The sequence below is a fragment of the Syngnathus scovelli genome, chromosome 7 (genome assembly GCF_024217435.2).
Source record: "Syngnathus scovelli strain Florida chromosome 7, RoL_Ssco_1.2, whole genome shotgun sequence".
NCBI lineage: Eukaryota > Metazoa > Chordata > Actinopteri > Syngnathiformes > Syngnathidae > Syngnathus > Syngnathus scovelli.
This window is the reverse complement of record NC_090853.1, coordinates 16569836-16590680: the sequence shown is the minus strand read 5'-3', so window position 1 is coordinate 16590680 and position 20845 is coordinate 16569836. Positions and strand designations below refer to the sequence as shown.

The window sequence follows — 20845 nt, the reverse complement described above, 5'->3', positions numbered from 1 at the left end:
CTTCTTTGAGATGAGAAGTTCATGGCAAGTAGATTTCTTAATTGTATGCAATACATGCTGAAGTGGAAGAAGCTGTATGGAATACAAGGAAATTTGAAATGTGGAAGAAGTGCTAGAGTGTGGTTGAAATCTTCACAAAGAGATGAGAACGAATTCAAGAGAGAAAAGCTAGAAAGATGAACACTGATGCGGTCACAAGTGTTTGTCAGACCAGGAGACAATAAGGCCCCTGTGAGCAGGTGCAAGGCCGCAGCTCAAGCCGCGGCTCACGCAAGGGGCAAGAGGAGTTTCTGGTCCTATGCAAATTATGTATAAAAAATTTAAAGATCTGAAACCTCTCCCATATGTCAGCAAAACATCTCATTGTCAGGTCATCAAAAATCTTTTTAGATTGTTAGAGCTCCTGTCCATACAAGAAGTATGACAATGCTGTTTGTATGCCCAAATTACAAATGACTAGAGATCAAATTGTGTTACACTAAAGTTAAAATATGCAAATCAAGTGGTAAAGAAATACAACTTGCTTCTAGAAGATGAATAAATAAAATTAGAATGTGCTGTCCTCGTGTGCATGGGAGGGACCAGCTCATGATCGACCACAGGAAATGGCCAGCCTGTGACGAATCATTGGTGCTGGGACCTACCTTCCGCACGCGAGAGCTGTGCATGTGTATGCATATGTGTTAAAGTTAAAGTTAAAGTCCCAAATTGATGAAGATTGGCTAAACTTTTAGTATAAAGAAATGTGCTAGACTGTTGTCTATTCAATTTACACCGCAGAACAGAAACAATTTTGACAGATAAAAATGAGAGGAAAAGAGAGAAATCTGTTTGCGAGAAGAAACTAATCCACACTAGTGCATGTTAAGTGTCGAGCCCACATGAGAAATTCGAAGGAAAAAAAAACAACAACAAAAAAAAAAAACGACAGAACATGCTTTCAGGAATTGGAAGACCCTAAATTGTGAATTTAATATTTTGCAATGCTTCATTTAATAGGAATAATTGATTGGTTGTGTTATAAGATTATGCAAAATTCTAAATGCAAGCTAAATCTGAGAGATTTCAAATTTAAAAACAAAGAAAAAAATTCCTGCATCTGTGTTACCAGACTTTTCCCAGATCCGTGGGATTCTGAATGATGACAACGCAACGTTTATCCTTTGGTGTAATCATGTTTGTCCTCATGAATGTGATCCGACGACTGAGAGTCGAGAAAAGGGGTTGTTTACGGTGATGTGTGAATTTGGGCAAATATGTGATAAACAGTGGGGAAATGTCAGGATAATTAGTTTTGTAGAAGCGCTGGCCAGCCTGAACCGGAGGTCTCATACCTTCGCTCAAGGCCAACACATCTGCCAGGTTTTAGGGAGTTCTTATACTCCCTTCCTTGTCTTATCTGTGAGAGGCCCTCACTAGTTATGAACAGGACACCTTTGTTACTTGTTTAGCTGAAGAGAAGTTCTTTATTATACCTTGTAGTTTCTATTTACGAATTGTTGTTGACCGGGACAGTTTTTAAGTTGTCCCATATTTACTCAATGTTTGGTTAAGTAGACTTCATGCAAGTTATCTCACATCTACTTAACGTTTGTTGGAGTGTATGCACGAGAGGTAGCTGATGATTTACTCATCATTATTATTGTGTGAAACGTAGCAGGAAAGTCTAGAGCATTGTTTTACAGGGACACGGCATCCAGGAGTTGGATATCAACACCGTGCTGTTACAGTCAAAGATGCCGACCCTTACCGCCCTGGACTTGCAGACGGTGCCTGTGATCAGCTATTCTGGACAAATCTCAATGTGACTGTTAAAGGACGAACAATACCGCAAGTGGCCTACACAGAGAGACCAGCTGGAGTGAATTACACGTTACATCCAAGGTAACGTGACCCACGTCTGCGTTAACGATGACTGCTCTCCAGGAGGAGACTGGATGGGAGCTTTGGACATCGCCGCTGTGTGCCAGGATGAGAGAGCCGTTTTCAAGGTGTAAGGGCTCTACTACCAACATGGCTGCACCATCGGACGGGACCTACTTCATCCAGAAGGTCGGAAGCACTGCCTATGAGTGCACGTGCCTGTTCAGAACGGATTGTGGTTTTGTGGTCACAAGAGTTGTCCGATGCTGCCTGCCAACTGGATACGAGTGTGTGCGCCAGTGTGTGTGACAGATCACACCTACAGACTAGAACATCATCAGCTGACGAAAACACGAGCACATATACAATTTCTTAGACGTGACAGATGTGATAATGATAATGGGACGTGGATTGCGTAGATGCTGTTCTGTTGAGCTTGTTTTACGGAAACTTGTTGATTTGACCATCGAAAATGCTTCGCAAGTGATGGATACAATGATGTACTGTTTCTGTGTTTTTGTTGCTTCGCAAGTGATGGATACAATGATGTACTGTTTCTGTGTTTTTGTTTTTTATTGATAGCATTCTGGTCGTCTTAGGCAAAGGGACCGTGTAAGAATTTTCCTGCTAATAACATCTGGCCGGCAGGTTTTTCGCTTACACAATAAGTTTGATCTTGGGGTATTAAGGTAATACCTCATCTTCACTGGAAAGTGTTGCTATCATTGTTTGTTGTTTTTTATTTTTTCTATTCTTCTTTCTTCATTATACATGTATATATGTTTTTTTTTTACTTGTCTTTGTTGTTTGGGGTGGCATAATCATATGATAAAACAGGAGGGAGATGTTAGGGTTTTTCAGATTATCCTTATCGTATGATTATGTTGGAATGCAACCGGTAATAAATAACCTACCTTGTCCCATCCTCCACAAGGTCGTAAAACATCCCCTGATATGTTTTGACTAGAGCACAAGGGCTTCCTATTCAGCTGGCTCTTCCCCCCACTCTGTTTCTCTTAATAAATATGTCCTTGCAGTTGGGAGACTTCAGACCTCCATTCGAACATCGCTGCACGCACAGCGACGAATGGACTCTCCACCTGCAGGTGTCTAAAAGGACTTACTTGTCTCCCGTGTGGTTCTTGCAAAATAAGTTGGAGTGAGCGAATCTCTAACACTGGGGATGGACATTGTGACCACAGTCTTGAAAACAGTAAACTTTATTTGGGCGCGTGGCCTGAATCACCATCAGTTCCATCAGTTTTTGCTGAGATGGGCTCGGAACACGGGGATATGCTGTACCATACATAAGTGTGGTGGCTGAGTAGGAGCAAAGTCCTCAAGCGATTTTTTGAGCTCAGGGAAGACATTGTTCTTTTTATGCAGAGTAAAGGAAAACTCATGTCTGAATTATCAGATCCAAAGTGGATGTGTGACTTTGCTGTGTTGTGTGACATAACCGACCATCTCGCCCAGCTGAATCAGAAGCTGCAGGGATGCAAACAAGTCATCACGCAGATGTCTGACACTATCACGGCTTTCCAGCGTAAATTGGACTCATGGATGTGGCAAGTGAAACAGGACTTCTTTCCTGTTTGTCAGAGCATGTCAGCCTCATTTCCCGAGACTTTTTCATGTGCTCACTTGGCTACCAAACTGAGCTGGTTAAAGACTGAGTTTGATCGGCGCTTCTCTGACTTCAGAGCACAACAGTCTGACTTTGACATCTTTGCCAATCCGTTCATCACCGATGTCTGCACTGCACCCCAACACCTTCAGATGGAGCTAATTGAGCTTCAAAGCGACAGTGGCCTGAGAGCAAAGTTCCAGGATGCTGCAATCCAGGACTTTTACCGTCTGCTGCCCCCTGGTTTGATGCCACAGCTTCGACTTCATGCTGCCCATGTTCTGACCATGTTTGGGAGCGCCTATCAGTGCGAACAGTTTTTTTCCATAATGAATCTGAACAAAAACAAGCACAGATCACGCCTCACGGATGACAACCTCTATGCTGTTCTGCGCATGGCCTCAGCACAGGACCTAAAACCAGACATTGACACACCGGTAATGGGAAAATAGTGTCAGAAATCTGGTCAGAAAACACACAGGTAAGCATTTTTTTAAAAACGTAATTAAAATTTAATAAAATGTAATTCAATCAAGAAGAAGAACAGTTAAATTGTGTGCAATTTGTGTGCTTGCATTTTGTTTTGTGTTTATCATTTTTAGAACATGATCAATCGATAGAGAGAGAATCCACTTGATGTATTCAAGGTCAGGCAGCATCTCCTCATCAGAGACTAACCGAAAAACTTGACCAATATAGTTGTGAACTGAGTCAACCTTTATTTTGGTATTTTTAGTTGATTACATATTATTTATGTGTAGCTGCTGTTGTAATTATTTAATGTTTGCAGCTCTTATGTGTGTATGCAGACAAATTGTTGTCATCAAACCATCAGTTGGATGCAAGGCTGTGTGCAGCCTTTTTTTGTAAAATGCTACATGTGTCATACATGTTCTTTGCAGCTCATTTTTATGTTATTTTTCTTTATTCACTTGGACAGTTTGATCCTTCATTAATGGAGTCGTGGGTTTTCACAAGCTGACAAAATTTAAAAGGATTTATATTAGAGCAACAAGCAAACATGTTTTCTATGCAACTGTAATTGTCACATGAAAGAAGTTATAAATAATTAGTTATTTAACATTAAGGAGTAGTTACATTTATTTTACATTACATTCAATTACATTTAGTTACATTTATCAGTTACATCTGGCCCTTTGAGGACAGCCATTATGCTGATGTGGCCCTCGGTGCAAATGAGTTTGACACCCCTGGCGTAGGCCATCCTTGGAGAAAACCTTTCCCCTCCTGGCTACAGTTAGGCGCACGCAGGAACGCACAACAATTTTCTCCTGCCTTCGTCCGCAAAATGGGATACCCCGGGAATACTCACCTCTGTTTGTCTGTGTCAAGTGTCATGGACAAGGCCACCAAATGCGGCTTGGACCAAAAAGGGGTTTATTGGAGGGAAAGGGGTAGTGGAGAACAGGATGACAGGAGGCTACAAGGATATCAACAGACAGGCATAGTAACAGACCGGGCTACGGCAGACTACAGAATAGGCAACAGACATGTAGCGTACTGGTAGGGCAAAATAACTAACACTGAGGGCTGGATGTGCGGGTTTATACAGAGTGGCTAACTAGCTCTGAGCAGGTATGGAGAAACCCGCAGGTACGGGCAATCATAGTGATAGCTGCTGACAGGACGGGAGGGGCAGGAGGGATGAGCTGATCACAGTCCGGGTCACACGGATGCATGACAGAACCCCCCTCCCCCCACCCCGCCCCACTGCCCTGGCAAGGGACGACTCCCAACGTCCCGAAAATCTGAACCCCTACATGAAGCAGCGAGCCAGAGACCATGGGTCACTTTCATCAGACTGATCCGGGACCGTGATGAGACTGCGTACAGACAGGAGGTGGAGCGGCTAGTCCACTGGTGCAGCCAAAATCACCTGGAGCTGAACCTGCTCAAGACCGTGAAGATGACAGTGGACTTCTGGAGAGACCCATCGCCACTTCCATCCCTCACCATCCTCAGCAATGCTATTCCCACCACGGACACCTTCAAGTTCCTGGGATCCACAATCTCCCGGGACCTGAAGTGGACCGGCTACATAGACTCTTTTCAGAAGAAGGCCCAGCAGACGTACTTTCTGAAACAGCTCAGAAAGTTCAACCTGCTACAGGAGCTGCTGAAAACCTTCTACGTTGCCATCATCCAGTCTATATTCTGCACCTCCATCACTGTCTGGTTTGGATCGGCAACCAAACAAGACAAGCACAGACTGCAACAGACAATTAGGTCCACGGAAAAGATAATTGGGACCAACCTCCCATCTATCCAAGACTTGTGCCTGTCCAGGACCAGAAAACGTGCAATTAATCATCTCCGCAGACCCTTCTCACCCAGGACACAGTCTGTTCAAACTCCTCTTCTCTTGACGGCGTTACAGAGCGCTCTACGCCAAAACCAGCAGACGCAGCTTCTTCCTCCAGGTTGTCACTCTGATGAACTCTCACCACTCATAGAGACTCAGAGTCATCACTGTGCAATAACATCCTGTTCTCCTCACTTAAATGTTGTTAGTTACCTGAATGTTTTCAGTCACTTAAATGTTGTACAGAGGCTGAGATCAACCTGAGTCAAATTCCCTGTTTGCCATGCACAATAAAGTCAATAAAGTTGATTCTGATTCTGAATGCAACAGGAAATTCACTTTGACTCACTTTGGTTTTGCTATGCATGATGCTTAGTGCGGTGTGTTAATCCTGAAGGTAGACACTTTGCATTGCTTGACAAAGTAAACCACACTTCAAAGTAACTTGCAATACACCCTCCATCCATCCATCCATTTTCTGAACCGCTTAGTCCCCACGGGGGTCGCGGGCGTGCTGGAGCCTATCCCAGCCGTCATCGGGCAGTAGGCGGGGGACACCCTGAACCGGTTGCCAGCCAATCGCAGGGCACACAGAGACAAACAACCATTCGCACGCGCACTCACACCTAGGGACAATTTGGAGTGATCAATCGGCCTACCAAGCATGTTTTTTTGATGTGGGAGGAAACCCACGCGGGCTCGGGGAGAACATGCAAACTCCGCACAGGGAGGGCCGGAGGTGGAATCGAACCCGCACCCTCCTAACTGTGAGGCGGACGTGCTACCCAGTGCGCCACCGAGGAAGAAATTATTCAATCAATATTTGATGTCCTGTACTGTATTGTGGCTTTACTCATCATCCAACTGAATCAATCATCGGCTCCTTCTGAGGTGTCCATATTTCATATTTTTGAATGTTGCCACCTAATGTCCATAGCATAATATATTTCTCTATTCTTTACTGTCTATACTACTAGCTTAGGTTATGGAGAGGCAGATTATTCAGCATACCCGGGGGGCCTTTGAGAGTGGAAGAACTCGCCCTCTTGAGTTCAGGCTGCAGCAGCTTCAGGCCCTGCAGAGGATGATAAGTGAGAGGGAGATTGATATCGTCACAGCTCTCAAACAAGATATGAACAGGGTGAGTGGAAACACTGGACACACTGGGCCATATTTTGGTAGACTGACGCCTCTGCACTTTGTTTAAAAATGGCACAATTTCATTTTTGGGCCAACGCAAGTCTAATCTGGTATATTTGGGGCCTTGTTGCGCTCACCTGGGTGAACTGGCATATTGAAGCCAGCACACCTAGGTGATATTCAATATGTATAATAACTTATAATAATTTGGTCACAGAAAGTTGTATGTGCTTGGCATAAAAGCAGGTGCATCGTCATTTTTGTGCAGGGGCTATGGTTTATTTCGGCGTGTTTGTGAGTTTGGAAGACGCGCTACACCTCACTGGGCGTTTACACCTCACCTACCAGCGTATCTGCAAGTTTGGTTACACAAAGTAGACTACATTTTAGACTGGGGAAAAGCAGGTCAAATTCCAGGCGCAGGTGGTTCCATCCATCCATCCATCCATCCATCCATCCATCCATCCATCCATCCATCCATCCATCCATCCATCCATCCATCCATCCATCCATCCATCCATCCATCCATCCATCATCCATCCATCCATCCACCCACCGCTTCACACGCAGCCGGGAACCGCTCCAGTGAAAGCTGGATATCTCGGCTTGAAGAATTCAGCAGCACCGCATGTTGAAGCTCTTTCTGACAGGGGATTCTGCCAGACGTTCCCAGCAAACCCTCACAGTACGCTTGAGTCTGCCAGGACGGCATTCCCCCACCATTGGAGCCAACCCACCACCAGGTGGTGATCAGTTGACAGCTCCGCCCATCTCTTCACCCAAGTCTCCAAAACACGCGGTTGCAAATCCGATGACATGGCTACAAAGTCGATCATCGAACTTCAGCCTGGGGTGTCCTGATGCCAGGTGCACACATGGACAACCTTATGCTTGAACATGGTGTTCATTATGGACAATCCATGTCGACACAGAAGTCAAATAATAGAATACCGCTCGGGTTCTGATCAGAGGGGCCCTCCTAATCATGCCCTTCCAAGTCTCACTGTCACTGCCCACATGAGCATTGATGGAGTTCACATAAGGAGCACTCTCCAGCACGTCTTCCAAGGACTCCACAAAGGGTGGGCACTCTTAAAAGCACACTATTGTTTGTGTGTGTTGGGTGGATGCGCATACGTATCCCTGACACCCCCCCTCCATTGCCCCTGTCAAAGTAAATACATTAGTTGCATGTTGATCAATAATAAAATAATGTGCATGCTGAAGGACATATTGCTGGGATACAGAGGGGCTAGATTTAGAGAAAGGTACATAAAATGAAAATGTTTAAGGGATGCCAGTCTGAGTTATTTCTTACACTGCGGTTACAAGGCAATGAGACAAACCGTTGGCCTGGGCTTTTAGGTCTGTGGATCTGTTTTCTGTGGACATCAAGTAGCATACTTTTTTCCACAATGTCATTCATGGCAGACAAAGGTTTGCACTTGGACATTCTTGATTTTGATGCAAATGGCGCAGATTGGTTGGGGAAAGTCTACTTCTATCCCACAGCAGCGCACAAAGCCGCTAACATCTGATTTACACTCAATTCCAATCGCGCGAAGTCTAGCAAAACCCCCAAAGAAAGACAATTCTCACAGTTAGAGTGTGCTTTGCAGTTAGAATGAATATTGGGCCCACAATGTCTGTAATGAAGTCTGTCCATGTTTTTCTGGCGTGTATTTTTATGTATTTTGTTTGGTGTCTTACAGAGCCAGTATGATACATCACTTTTGGAGTTGATTGGAATAGATAATGAGATTAACCTGGCAATGGAAAAACTCAGAGAGTGGGCAGCCCCTCGGCTGGTGGAGAAGAATCTCTTCACTATGTCAGACGAGGCTTACATCCAGCCAGAACCCCTGGGAGTGGTGCTTATAATTGGAGCCTGGAATTACCCATGGGCTGTAACATTGATACCTCTTGTAGGAGCTATTGCTGCAGGTACACACACACACAGCTGTCACCTGCACCCTGTAGGTGGGAATGTGCCCCCCCCCCACAAAATTTTAGACACAATTTGCTTTACATTTGTGATTTAGTACTTCACATGAACAATGTATTGACTGCACTCACGTCAGACGCCATTATTTGGAAGCGTTATGAATGAATGAATGAATGAATGAATGAATTATCAATTAATTAATTAATTAATTATTTACACTGTCATAATTTAAATGACTTTCACCTTTTTTTTATTAATTAATTAATTAATTAATCAATTAATCAATTAATCAATTAATTAATTGTAATTGTTTCAAACATGTAAACTATGCATCATCAATCAAATGAAGACAAATAAAAAATAAATAAAAATAAAAAACAAGGTGAAAGTCATTTAAATTATGACAGTGTAAATACTAGGTACAAACATAATGCACAAAATGGGCAGAGTTTACTTGTCTGAAAAGGAGTGGGAAGAAGTAAGACTTTTTATCCCATCCCCTATCCAATTTAAGACAAAAAATAAAATTTGTATTTACCTGTAACAGAGTTGCTACTTTACCAATTGTTGTCCGTGACTTTCACATGAATAGAAAGGAAGAAGGAGAAAGAAAAAATAAAATAAAGTAAAAAATTTTCAATGTGTTCGTAGCTCACAAGTGTCAATTCTTTAAATTTCTTTTTAAACATCACCATGCTTGAGCATTGTTTTCGCTTTTGACTCATTGTTCCAGAGTTTAACACCTGCAATGGAGATACAAATTTTTTTCCTAGTTAATCTGTGTTTGGGTAGAGTAAATTTGCTGTCATTATCCCTTAGTTTGTAATCACTATTTTGTAGATGAAAATGCTTTTGAATATTTTTAGGCAAACAGTTTTGCTTCACTTTGAGCATGATTTGAGCAGTTTGATAATCTACCAAATCTTTGAATTTAAGAATTTGTGATTTAAGAAATAGCCTGTGCGTTCAAGGTACTCAGATTTGTTTATAATTCTAATGGGCTTCTTTTGTAAACGCGTGATTTGTCCTACTGAGCTTTTGTAGTTCTTTCCCCATATCTCTGCGCAGTAGCTCAAGTATGGTGATATTAGAGAGCAATATAATACATGCAGTGATTTGTGATCAAGAAAATATTTTGCCTTATACAAGATAGATATTTTTGCCTGTTTGTTTTCAATGTATTTAATATGATCTTTCCAATGTACGTACGTATATGTTCATTTATAATTACACCAAGAACTTTTATTTTTCAAGTTGTCTTGTCCTCCTGGTGGGTTTGATGTCTGCCCCCCCCCCCTCCTCTGCCATAGGGGGTTCCTGCCACAGCTACCTGAGGTCACTTTAGTTACTCCAGACATTCTCATTAAATGAAAAACGAAAAGTAATTATTACAAACAGCACTCCAGTTAACTTGTGCCTAAATGGCAACTACGTGGTAACACAAACGTAAATCCTTTAAATGTAAATTCTTATATGCACTTAAATTTAAATTCCTACGTAACCTTAAATGTAAATTCCTTTCTGAGCAAGCTTGACAAACAAACTGCACACTAGCGGCATTGACCAAAGCAGTGCAGCACAACGGCGAAGAGGTTAAGGAATGCAAGGGCAAAATGAAGGAGCTGGAAACACACCAACTCCTCCAAAAATAAATAATTATCTTCATGAGAGAATCAGGGAACAGCAAAACACACAAAATGCAGTGGTATGGTGGAGATAAGTGAAGAGAACATCCAAATAGACACCATTCATCTTTTGAGGGTGATCACTCCAAAGTCAGACACACGCCAGCTGGAAGAAGCCGTTGTGATCCAATATAGGGTCGAGCAAAAGGACAACTGGAGCTGATCTGTCGTGGTGATGTTTATGTGGGGCTAGTCAAAGAAGGGATTTGGCGCAGCAAAAGGATTCCCGGCGTGCAAGGAGAGAGGCATTGTTAGAGTGGTGCTCACTCTAACTTATTTGCAAGAACCACACGGGAGACAGTATGCCCTTTGAGCACTTGCAAGTGGAGAAATTGTTCGTCACTGTGCATACAGCTATGTTCGAACAAAGTCTGACTTAGGCCTCTTGCAAGAGCATATTTATTGAGAGAAGCAGGGTGGGGGTGAGAGTGGACAGGGTGGTGAACCCATGGCCTCTGGTTAAATCAGAGCAGGGGGTGTTTTACGATGTTGCAGAGGAACAACTTTGATTGCTTCCTCTGCAGCTAATCAGTTCAAGGGATCTTAGCACTTTGTTATACTACTTTGTTAAGACAGGACAAGTTTGGTTAATTATTACAGGTTACATTCCAACATAATCATAGGATCAAACTAATCTATCAACCCTAACAGGCATCCTCTTCGCAGAGATGATGCCGCTGGAAGAGCGGGGGGCGAGGAAAAGAATTATGGCCAAATTTCGAGCAGGCTCGACGTGAAAGGAAACAAGCATAATACCATGGTGCTTCCACCACGGTAGGAAAGGGGCGGAAACCGGAAGCGGATTATTACTACACAGCAGATCAGTTCTCTGCAGGGGTGTCTGACGTCAGGAGCCGGATCCGGGGGCCATGGCGCCGGGGCACCTGGAACAGAGGACAGCGCGGGGTGAGAGGCAATGCGTGCAGTCGGTCGCCGTGGCCCTCATCACTGCTGTCACTCTCTCCTCCATGACCCAGGAGAGCAAGGCGAGTACGATGGAGTTGGGAAGAATGGTGCGGGGCGGACAGAAAGGCACACGACGAGGCGTCCGCCTTCGTGTTGCGGAATTCCGGCCGATAGGAGAGCGCGAAGTCAAATCTCCTGAAAAACTGGGACCAATGGGCTTGAGGGAGTTCAGCCTCTTAGCTGTCTTTTGACATTCCAAATTGTGGTGGCCCGTCCAAACAAAAAAGGAGTAACTGCACCCTCAAACCAGTGCCTCCACTCCTCCAGAGCCAGCTTCACTGCAAACAGCTCCCGATTGCAAATGTCGCAATTGCGTTCGGTGTTCGACAGGCGGCGGGAGAAGACGGCACAACGATGCAATTTGTCGTCTGTGGTGGAGCACTGAAACAGGACAGCCCCCACGCCTACGTCAACCTCGACCATGAATTGCCACTCGGCGTCAGGCATCTACAGGATGGGAGCGAATGTGAAGCGTTTCTTTAAGTTCGTGAAGGTTGCCTCGACAGCTGGAGTCCATTGAAAGTGAGTGAAGGTGCTGGTAGTGAGATAGTCTACGCACGGGTGCAGCATGCTGTCCTTCTTGCCCACGAATAAGAAGCTGGCCCCGGCTGGCGAGGAGAAGGACCAGATTATTCTGGCTGCGAGGCAGTCCCTGATGTACTCCTCCATCGTCCTCCTCTCGGGCAATGACAGGAAGTACAGGCGGCCTTTGGTTGGAACGGCGCCTGGCAATATCAATAGTGCAGTTGTAGGGACGATGAGACAGCAGGGAAGTTGCCAGAACCTCTCCCCAAGGTCATGGCAACAAGGTGGCACCCGAGAAAGGTCAAGTGGCGCATGGCCGGGATGGGAGGCAGTAGCGACTACAGCCCCCTTCAGGTAGGTCTGATGGCAACTGGGACTCCATCGCAGTATCGTCCCCCCCTCCCAGTCAATGTGGGGATTGTGCCGATTTAGCCAGGAGTGACAAAGGATGAGAGGCTGCCCCAGTGCATAGAGGACGTGGAACTGAATCCTCTCTTGGTGGTTGCCAGACAGTAACATAGTCAATGGGGGTGTGACCTGACTGTGCCCAAAAGCCACCCGTCTGGAGCATGTGCAGTGGGCTGACCCGTACCTGCCGAGTGTGATTTATTTCCACGATGTTGGCCTCCGCTCCACCAGGGCGGACAAATCGTGGGTTTCCTGAGACAGCATGACGCGGGCTGGCAGCAAGGTCTTACGGCCGGAGGGAGCAGGGGCCGGTCGAGGTGCATGGTGAGGGCGAGCGCGTCATCCAGCGTCGTGGGAAAATCGTTCGGCACCAGCTCATAGTCTGCCAGGCTCTTGAAATAAATGTCAATGATGGGCTCCAGGAGCTATGACGGGCCGCAATGCGGAAGTCCAGGGTGTGGTAATCCAGCACGCGATTTCCTTGGCGGATGCGAAAGAGCTCTCGGATGGCTTCGGCATTAAACGTGCTCACCTTGAAAACCTTGATCATCTTGTCCGCGAAAGCTGCGAAAGATTAGCATGCAGGAGTCTGGTTATTGTACTCCACCGTGCCCTAATTATGAGCCTTCCCGGTTAAATGAGTGATTGCGTACCCTACTTTAGCGCCCTCCGACTCAAAGGTGTGGGGCTGAAGAACGAATTGAATGCAGCACCTGGAGAGGAATGGCCGGACTCGGCAGTATCGCCGTTAAACCGTTTAGGATCTCCCTCCTTGGGCTCCAGATCATTCAGCGGCGTCATCTGAAGTGTCGGCGACATCTGCCCTTCGGCGGGGTAGCAGAGTAGAGCCGACTGGGAGCGGAGGATGACACGGTAGCCCCTGTGCCATGAAGGACTTGGTAGAGCAGACGAGAGAAATTCCTGACCTCATTTGAGAGGCCCTCCATTCGCTTCTCCCTCCGGACAAGGCATTCCATCGTGTCTACAGTGCACTGGTCACGGGATGGTCAGTACGATCTGTCACAGGAAAAACGGAGCAGAACGACAAATTGCGAACACTGTGTTTCTGGGGAAGGGGAAAGTAGAGAACTTGGCATGACGTGAAATGAGGACGTGGTCGTGATCGGGCAAATGGTCGGGGCAGGTGGCGATCGGGCGTAGTCTAACGGGCAGTTGGTCGGGACATGCGGCGAGCAGTCAGTCAGTACACAGAAGGTGGGTCGGCAACTAGGACAAAGCAAAGCACAAGGAAAGGAACGAGGCACAAGGCAAGGAACGACCCACAAGGCACAGGGAGCATGAGGTACTCGTACTGACAATGACTGATTGTAGTGCGGTGTTTAAATAGTGGCTGGGTAACTGGCCGTAACAGGTGCAGGTAAATGTCTTGATGGGAGGGTCGTGGCTGTGAGTCAGTGGAAGGTTACCGGCTGGAAACAGTGTGGCACGGGCACGTTCAGTAATCTTGTGTTTCCTGACAAGCCACATGGAAATTGTCAGACGGCAAAACTGTTCAAATCCTCAATAAACAAGTGGGACGAAACGTCTCTTTTACATTTCTGACTTGCTGCAAGAAATTGCAAACAGTAAAAAATGAAAAAATATAAAAGTAGAAAGCGGGATTTTAACCCCTGATACGAAGTAATAGTCACCCGTCAGCCATTCACTATGCTACGAACTACACACTCAAAACTTTGCAAATCATATTATTTACATTCAAAACCAATTTACCCAGCAAGGGTATGAGTTTAACTGGTGCCTAATGTATACACACCCATGTTAACTGGCTTCTCTGAACCAACTTGACATGGTCGCGTTACAAAGCTTCATGACATCTCCGGGCATTATGCATTTATGACATGAGCAATGTTGCGTCCAATTTCAAAGACTCAAGCAGACATTGTGGCTTTCTTTAACTAGCTTTGTATGTACCTTAGCAGATGAACGGTTAATAATGGATGGATGGATGGATGGATGGATGGATGGATGGACGGACGGACGGACGGACGGACGGACGGACGGACAAACGGACGGATGAAAGGCAGGCAGGCAGGTAGGGTTAGCAGGCAAATGTAGCAGGCCAAGTTAGCCAGCAAGGTTCCAAGGAAATCAACAATCCAGAGAAGGTAACTCTGTATCGGTGAGTTTTCCCAATGGTCTGAAATTCAAACTGTCAAGTAGGTTTCAAAACAGCTTTTTAATGATTCCTCAATGGTTTCTAAAAGACTTTCCAAAAGCATAGCTCTCTATGTGACCATCATGTCCTTCAAACAATTCAACCTCAGTGATTCTATAGGTGTGACTTATGAACAGAATCAGTGACAAAGGGCAGCCTGATATGGGCCATGGTTGTTGAAGATTAGACCACCTGCAATGTAGCGAGGGTCTAAATTGCATCTATCGCAATCATCACAAGGCTGTCATTAAAGGTAGGTTATTATGGCTGTGTCAATCTAAATATTGACGTATCAAATCTTATCAACATTTCCTCTGTGCTTTTGTTGACTGAGAGCGTTTGTTTTTTAGCATAATGTGACCAAGAGCATGGGAAAGGTCAGTGTTTGTGATAAAGGCCTCAAACCATGTCAGGAACCTGCAATAATAATTTAGAATTATACAAGTAAGATTCCCCTTTTCTTTTTTAATTGCATTGTGCATTGTTATGGCTTATGGTGCCCAAAACATTTAATAATGCCTCAGATTCACCCATTCACACACACACACATTCATACAACAAAGGAAGTCTGCTGCCATGCAGCTGAATTATATACCTGTGCAGTAGAATGGCTTGAATCAGCCCCCCCCCCCCCCAAAAAAAAGAAAACAGAGGGCAAAACACTAATTTAGAATTCTCAGTGATAGTACTACTTGGAATATTAGTAGTAGTACTTGTAGCAGTAGTAGAGGTACTTTCAGTAGTAGTTGTACTTTTAATAGTACTTTTAGTAGTACTTTTAGTAGTAGTAGTAGTAGTAGTAGTAGTAGTAGTAGTAGTAGTAGTCGTCGTAATAGTAGTAGTAGTTTCTCTAGGTCATCGTTCCTTCCAGTTATCCCGTTTCTCCATACATCTGGCCAGTTCGCTGGAACTCTGGGTTCCTGCATATCTCTTGCAAATATGTTATGTTGTTAGTGTGAGAAGTCCTCTTGACCGATGGCCATGTGTTGGTTCCCATAGGACCAGTTTGCTGGCTGGCAGCTCTCGATCCCTTTGGCAATGTCCTGCTTGTCTCATTCTCCTCACAGCAATCTTGTCGCTCACCCATGGAATTTTGTTGGTTACATGGCTGTTTGTTGGTTTTGTTGGTTACATGTGGGCTCTTGCTGATGTTAAGCAGTGAATGCAACATCCTGGTGTAGCAGCCAACTAGGGACTTCTCTAGGGTTGGATTCAGGGTCCAGTATTCACTGTCTTAGACGGAACAGACTCTACCATTGCATCAAAGAATCTGTGTTTGATTTGCCGGGGACAGTTGGAGTTCCATACACTGGTCATTCAGGTGACTTCCTCACTTTTAGATCTTGCTCAGTTAAGATGACCCATGAGCCCAAGTATTTGAAGTCCTCAGCTTCTTTCAGCACAGTGCCTCCTGCAGTTGTCAGATGTTGATGTTCGGGTGGAACGTTGTGGGTGATGACCTCAATTTTACTGGAATTTTGCCTAAGGCCAACCTTGGCACACTCTAGATCTACCCTGTGCAGTAGTTCTTATGCTTGTTCCACGCTTTCAGAGACTGATGTCATCCGCATAGTCAAGGTCTGTCAGGACCACTGCCGTGTGTCAACTTGACCTTCGTGTCAGCGTGAAGCCAAGTCCCTGCTCTCTCCTGCTGAAGAGGAAGGGAGGCAAGGCAACCTCGATTGCCAGAGATGTGAGTCACCCGGCTCACTCTTTGTTTGACCTTCTGCCCTCTGGGAAGAGGTACAGGAGCCTGCGCTCCCGCACCACCAGACTCGCCAACAGCTTCTTTCTCCAGGCTGTTAGGGCCCTGAACTCGCTACCCCCTTCTGCGTAGCGTGCGGCACTGTTGCGCTACTTTCGGGAATGTCTGCTGTACGCGTACTTGCTCCTTTTTTTTTTTTCTGCTCCTCCTATTTATTTATTTATTTATTGTTGTGTTATTTATTCATTATTTATTCAGCACGCTTTTGTTATACTTGTTTACTGTTTGTCTGTTGTGCGCCATGTCTTGTCACCGTGGGATAGGGGGGAACGAAATTTCGGTTTCTTTGTGTGTCTTTGGCATGTGGAGAAATTGACAATAAAGCTGACTTTGACTTTGACTTTGACTTTGAGGATGTCAAACGTCTCACTGTTGCCATTTGGGATCACCACCCTGGCCCTTGTTTCTGCGTACATGGACTCTATTGTTTGGAGTGGGTTGGGAGGAATACTGTATGAGTTCAGTACCTTCACCATCATGCCTTGGTGGACCGAGTTGAATACCTTTTTGAAGTCTATGAAGCATTGGACTGCAGTCAGGTTGTCCTTCTTCACCTCCTCAATCATTCTCCTGAGTGCCAAAATCTGGACTGTAGTACTTCGTCCCTCTCGAAAGCCGTTCTGATTTTCACTCAGGTCAGGGTCGATTGCTTGCCGGACCCTGTTTAGAATCATGCAGTCGTAGACTTTCGCAGTGATACAGGTCAGGCTGCCTCAGTAGTTGTCTGGCTTCGAGAGGTTTCCGGATTTGGGTACTGGTACGATATTTGATAGAGACCATAGGCAACCGATTATGCAGCAGAGCAAGGTTACAGAACTCTTCAGGACCTCTAGGGGTATGCCAGCGCTTTTTGCCACTCATTGTGGTTTTTGCCCTGGCGAGCTTTCCGAGTGCGAAGGGACTAACGTTGATGTTCAGGTTTTGGAGAACTGATGGTATTTGTTCCTCCTCAGCTGCATCTGCTGTTTCTCCCAGAAGCCTTTGGAAGTGGCTGGTCCAGTTTGTCACCCTCTCCGGGCTGTGTCCCTCCACCAGTCCCTCCTTGGTCCTCCTCCGTCCCATCATTTCATTAATGACCCACCAGACCTCCCCATACTGCTGATCACATTGGACCGTCTGCACCCTTCGCAATGTCTCCATCAGTTCTTCCCCTTTGATGGTACCATAAGTTCTGAAAAGAAACTGCTTGGCTTCGTTCAGCTCACCACACCTCTCCGCAGTTGGTTCCCTCTTAAAGTGTAGGCGGGCTTCCTCAATTTTCACTTGTGCTGCTACGACTTCTGAGTGTTTGGATCGCAGGGAGGTTCTGACTCTCTCCATCGTGGGCATGCATAGCCTGGTCACGCCCTCATTTGCAGTGATGAATCTCCTGTGTTCGCCACTGGCCTCCGCTCCCGTCCAACTGCTGGAATCGTCTCCTCACCTCCTCTGTGTATCTGATTTGAAGGCCAGGCTCACTTGAGAAAGCTTTTGTTATACCAGATCTTGGGACTTTGTTTGGGGCAGAAGTTCTTAACCTGGGTTCGACCGAACCCTAGGGATTCGTTGAGTTGCTCTCAGGGGTTCGGCAGAGCGTCCACTGGGGAGGTCCGAACACACCTGATTTATCGTGTAAATTCTCGCAGAGGCACACTGATTTGCAGGTATGTAATTTGTTGAGTTCATGCAGTGGGTTGGTTTTGTTCTTTGAACAAGGTGATGATCATGCACGGCTCATTTTGTGCACCAGTAAAAAACATCTATGTCTTGAATTTGATTTTATTTATTTTTTTACGCTAAAGAGGAGTTCGGTGAATGCGCATGTGAAACTGGTGGGCTTCTGTACCTCCAACAAGGTTAAGAACCACTGGTTTGGGGACTGTTTTAAGATGTTATTGTATGGGGGCGAGGCACCTTAATTGTCCTCCACCTTATATCATCCATTAATGTGTCCAACTTCTTCAACCGTGTTCATTTTCTTCTAAGGACAAAAATATTCATACAAATCAAACTCACATCAGGTTAGTTATATTTTAGGTGATTATATTAAGTCTGCGTTCAGGAAAAGGTTTACAAGTCAGAACTGGACTTTTCTCTCTGACTGTGCCCCAATGCATTCTCAGGATAGAAAGCATTAAAGAATTTCTTCAAAGTGCTTATATTAAGTGGAGTTGCGTCGCCCACAAAGGTGGGTGCCAGTTCGTCTTCCATAGACATTCCTTGGCGTCTTGTCTCGTCCTTGGTGGCCCTCGTGGTTGTACTTTGACCTCGTTCTTCTCTCTGCTCCTTGGTTTGTTTGTTCTCCAGATGATGCCGGTCCCTGCAGATATAATACTCACACACTTTACCCATTGGTTCTTGCCAACATCATCTCTTTTTATCATTTTGTACCAGTTCTGCCGGACTATTGTCTTTTGTTACTTATCTTCTTGCTTTCCTTGCCAAAGTTCACTTTCTTATATTCTCCGTAAACCTATTTACAGTGGGGGAAATAAGTATTTGACCCCTTGCTGATTTTGCAGGTTTGCCCACTTACAAAGAATGCAACGATCTACTATTTTAATCATATGTACATTCTAACAGTGAGAGACAGAATCCCCCCAAAAATTCCAGAAATTCACATCATATGAATTTATAAAAATTGATAACCGTCTGATGAGGAAAAACAAGTATTTGAACCCCTGGACAAACAGCATGTTAATATTTTGTAGATAAGCCATTATTGGCCAGCACAGATGTCAAACGGTTTTTATAGTTGGTGACAAGCTTTGTGCACATTTTGGCAGGGATGTTGGCCCACTCCTCCCTGCAGACAGCCTCCAAATCATTCAGGTTCCGAGGTTGTCGCCTGGCAACTCGAATTTTAAGCTCCCTCCAAAGATTGTCAATTGGATTCAGGTCTGGAGACTGGATTGTTGATCTGCACAAGGCTGGGATGGGCTACAAGAGAATCGGAAAGCAACTTGGAGAGAAAAGATCAACTGTCGGTGCAGTTATCAGGAAATGGAAGAAGCACCACACCACCGCCAACCTCCCTCGGTCTGGGCCTCCACACAAGATCTCACCTCGTGGGGTCTCCCTGATCATGCGAATGGTGAGGAATCTTCCCAAAACCACAAGGGGGGAACTGATGAATCAACTGAAGGCAGCTGGGACCACAGTTGCAAAAGAAACGGTTGGTAACACACTGCGCCGTCATGGATTGAAATCCTGCCACGCACGCAAGGTCCCCCTGCTCAAGAAGAAACATGTACAGGCCCGCATGAAGTTTGCCATTCAGCACCTGGACGACTCAGAAGAGGCCTGGAATAAGGTGATGTGGTCAGATGAGACCAAAATAGAACTTTTTGGCCTCAACTCAACTTGTCGTGTTTGGAGGGCAAAGAACACCGAGTACAACCCAAAGAACACCATCCCCACCGTCAAGCATGGTGGTGGCAACATCATGCTTTGGGGGTGCTTTTCAGCCAAGGGGACGGGACAACTCCATCGTATTGAGGGGAGGATGGACGGGGCCATGTATCGTAGAATTCTGGACCAACATCGCCTTCCCTCAGTGAGAAAGCTGAAGATGGGTCGAGGATGGGTGTTTCAGCACGACAACGATCCTAAGCACACCGCCAAAGCAACAAAAGAGTGGCTGAAGAAGAAGCACATCAAGGTTCTGGAGTGGCCTAGCCAGTTTCCAGACCTGAATCCAATTGAAAATCTTTGGAGGGAGCTTAAAATTCGAGTTGCCAGGCGACAACCTCGGAACCTGAATGATTTGGAGGCTGTCTGCAGGGAGGAGTGGGCCAACATCCCTGCCGAAATGTGCACAAAGCTTGTCACCAACTATAAAAACCGTTTGACATCTGTGCTGGCCAATAATGGCTTTTCTACAAAATATTAACATGCTGTTTGTCCAGGGGTTCAAATACTTGTTTTTCCTCATCAGACGGTTATCAATTTTTATAAATTCATATGATGTGATTTTCTGGAATTTTCTTTGGGATTCCGTCTTTCACTGTTAGAATGTACATATGATTAAAATTATAGATCGTTGCATTCTTTGCAAGTGGGCAAACCTGCAAAATCAGCAAGAGTCAAATACTTATTTCCCCCACTGTATTTTCTCTCTCCAATTTCAAAATGCCACACATTATTCATTGTTATTTGTGAAAAAAACTCAGGCAGTACAAACAAACTTCAAGCAGTTCAAGAAAACATCAGGCAGTAGTTATAATTATAAAACATCAGTGAGAACCATTGACCGAATGTTTAGAACTTATTCAAACACATTCCCAAAAAATGCCAAATAAGAGAAGTACATTACAATATATACCGTATTTATTCTAATTATCGCCCATATTCTAATAATCGCCCAGTGTGTTAGCGATGACATAAATAAAAAACATTGATACCTCTAATTATCGCCCATGCTGCTAAAAATTCCCCCCAAAA

The 20845-nt window shown here is 45.1% G+C and overlaps 1 protein-coding gene across 9 annotated transcripts in view; it reads left to right on the top strand.

The window, feature by feature from the left end:
* LOC125972235 (aldehyde dehydrogenase family 3 member A2) overlaps window positions 1-20845 on the top strand; it is a 131745-nt gene that overhangs the window by 39905 nt on the left and 70995 nt on the right. For 5 of the 9 annotated variants that reach the window (XM_049725817.2, XM_049725816.2, XM_049725820.2 and 2 more), the window contains 2 exons: window positions 6791-6954; window positions 8666-8897. In XM_049725817.2, coding sequence (XP_049581774.1) covers window positions 6799-6954; window positions 8666-8897 — 388 coding nt within the window. In that variant the 5' untranslated portion in view covers window positions 6791-6798. Of the gene's footprint in view, window positions 1-3566; window positions 3972-6790; window positions 6955-8665; window positions 8898-20845 lie in introns of those variants that run through there. The other 4 variants (XM_049725818.2, XM_049725819.2, XM_049725822.2 and 1 more) reach the window with 4 other exon arrangements.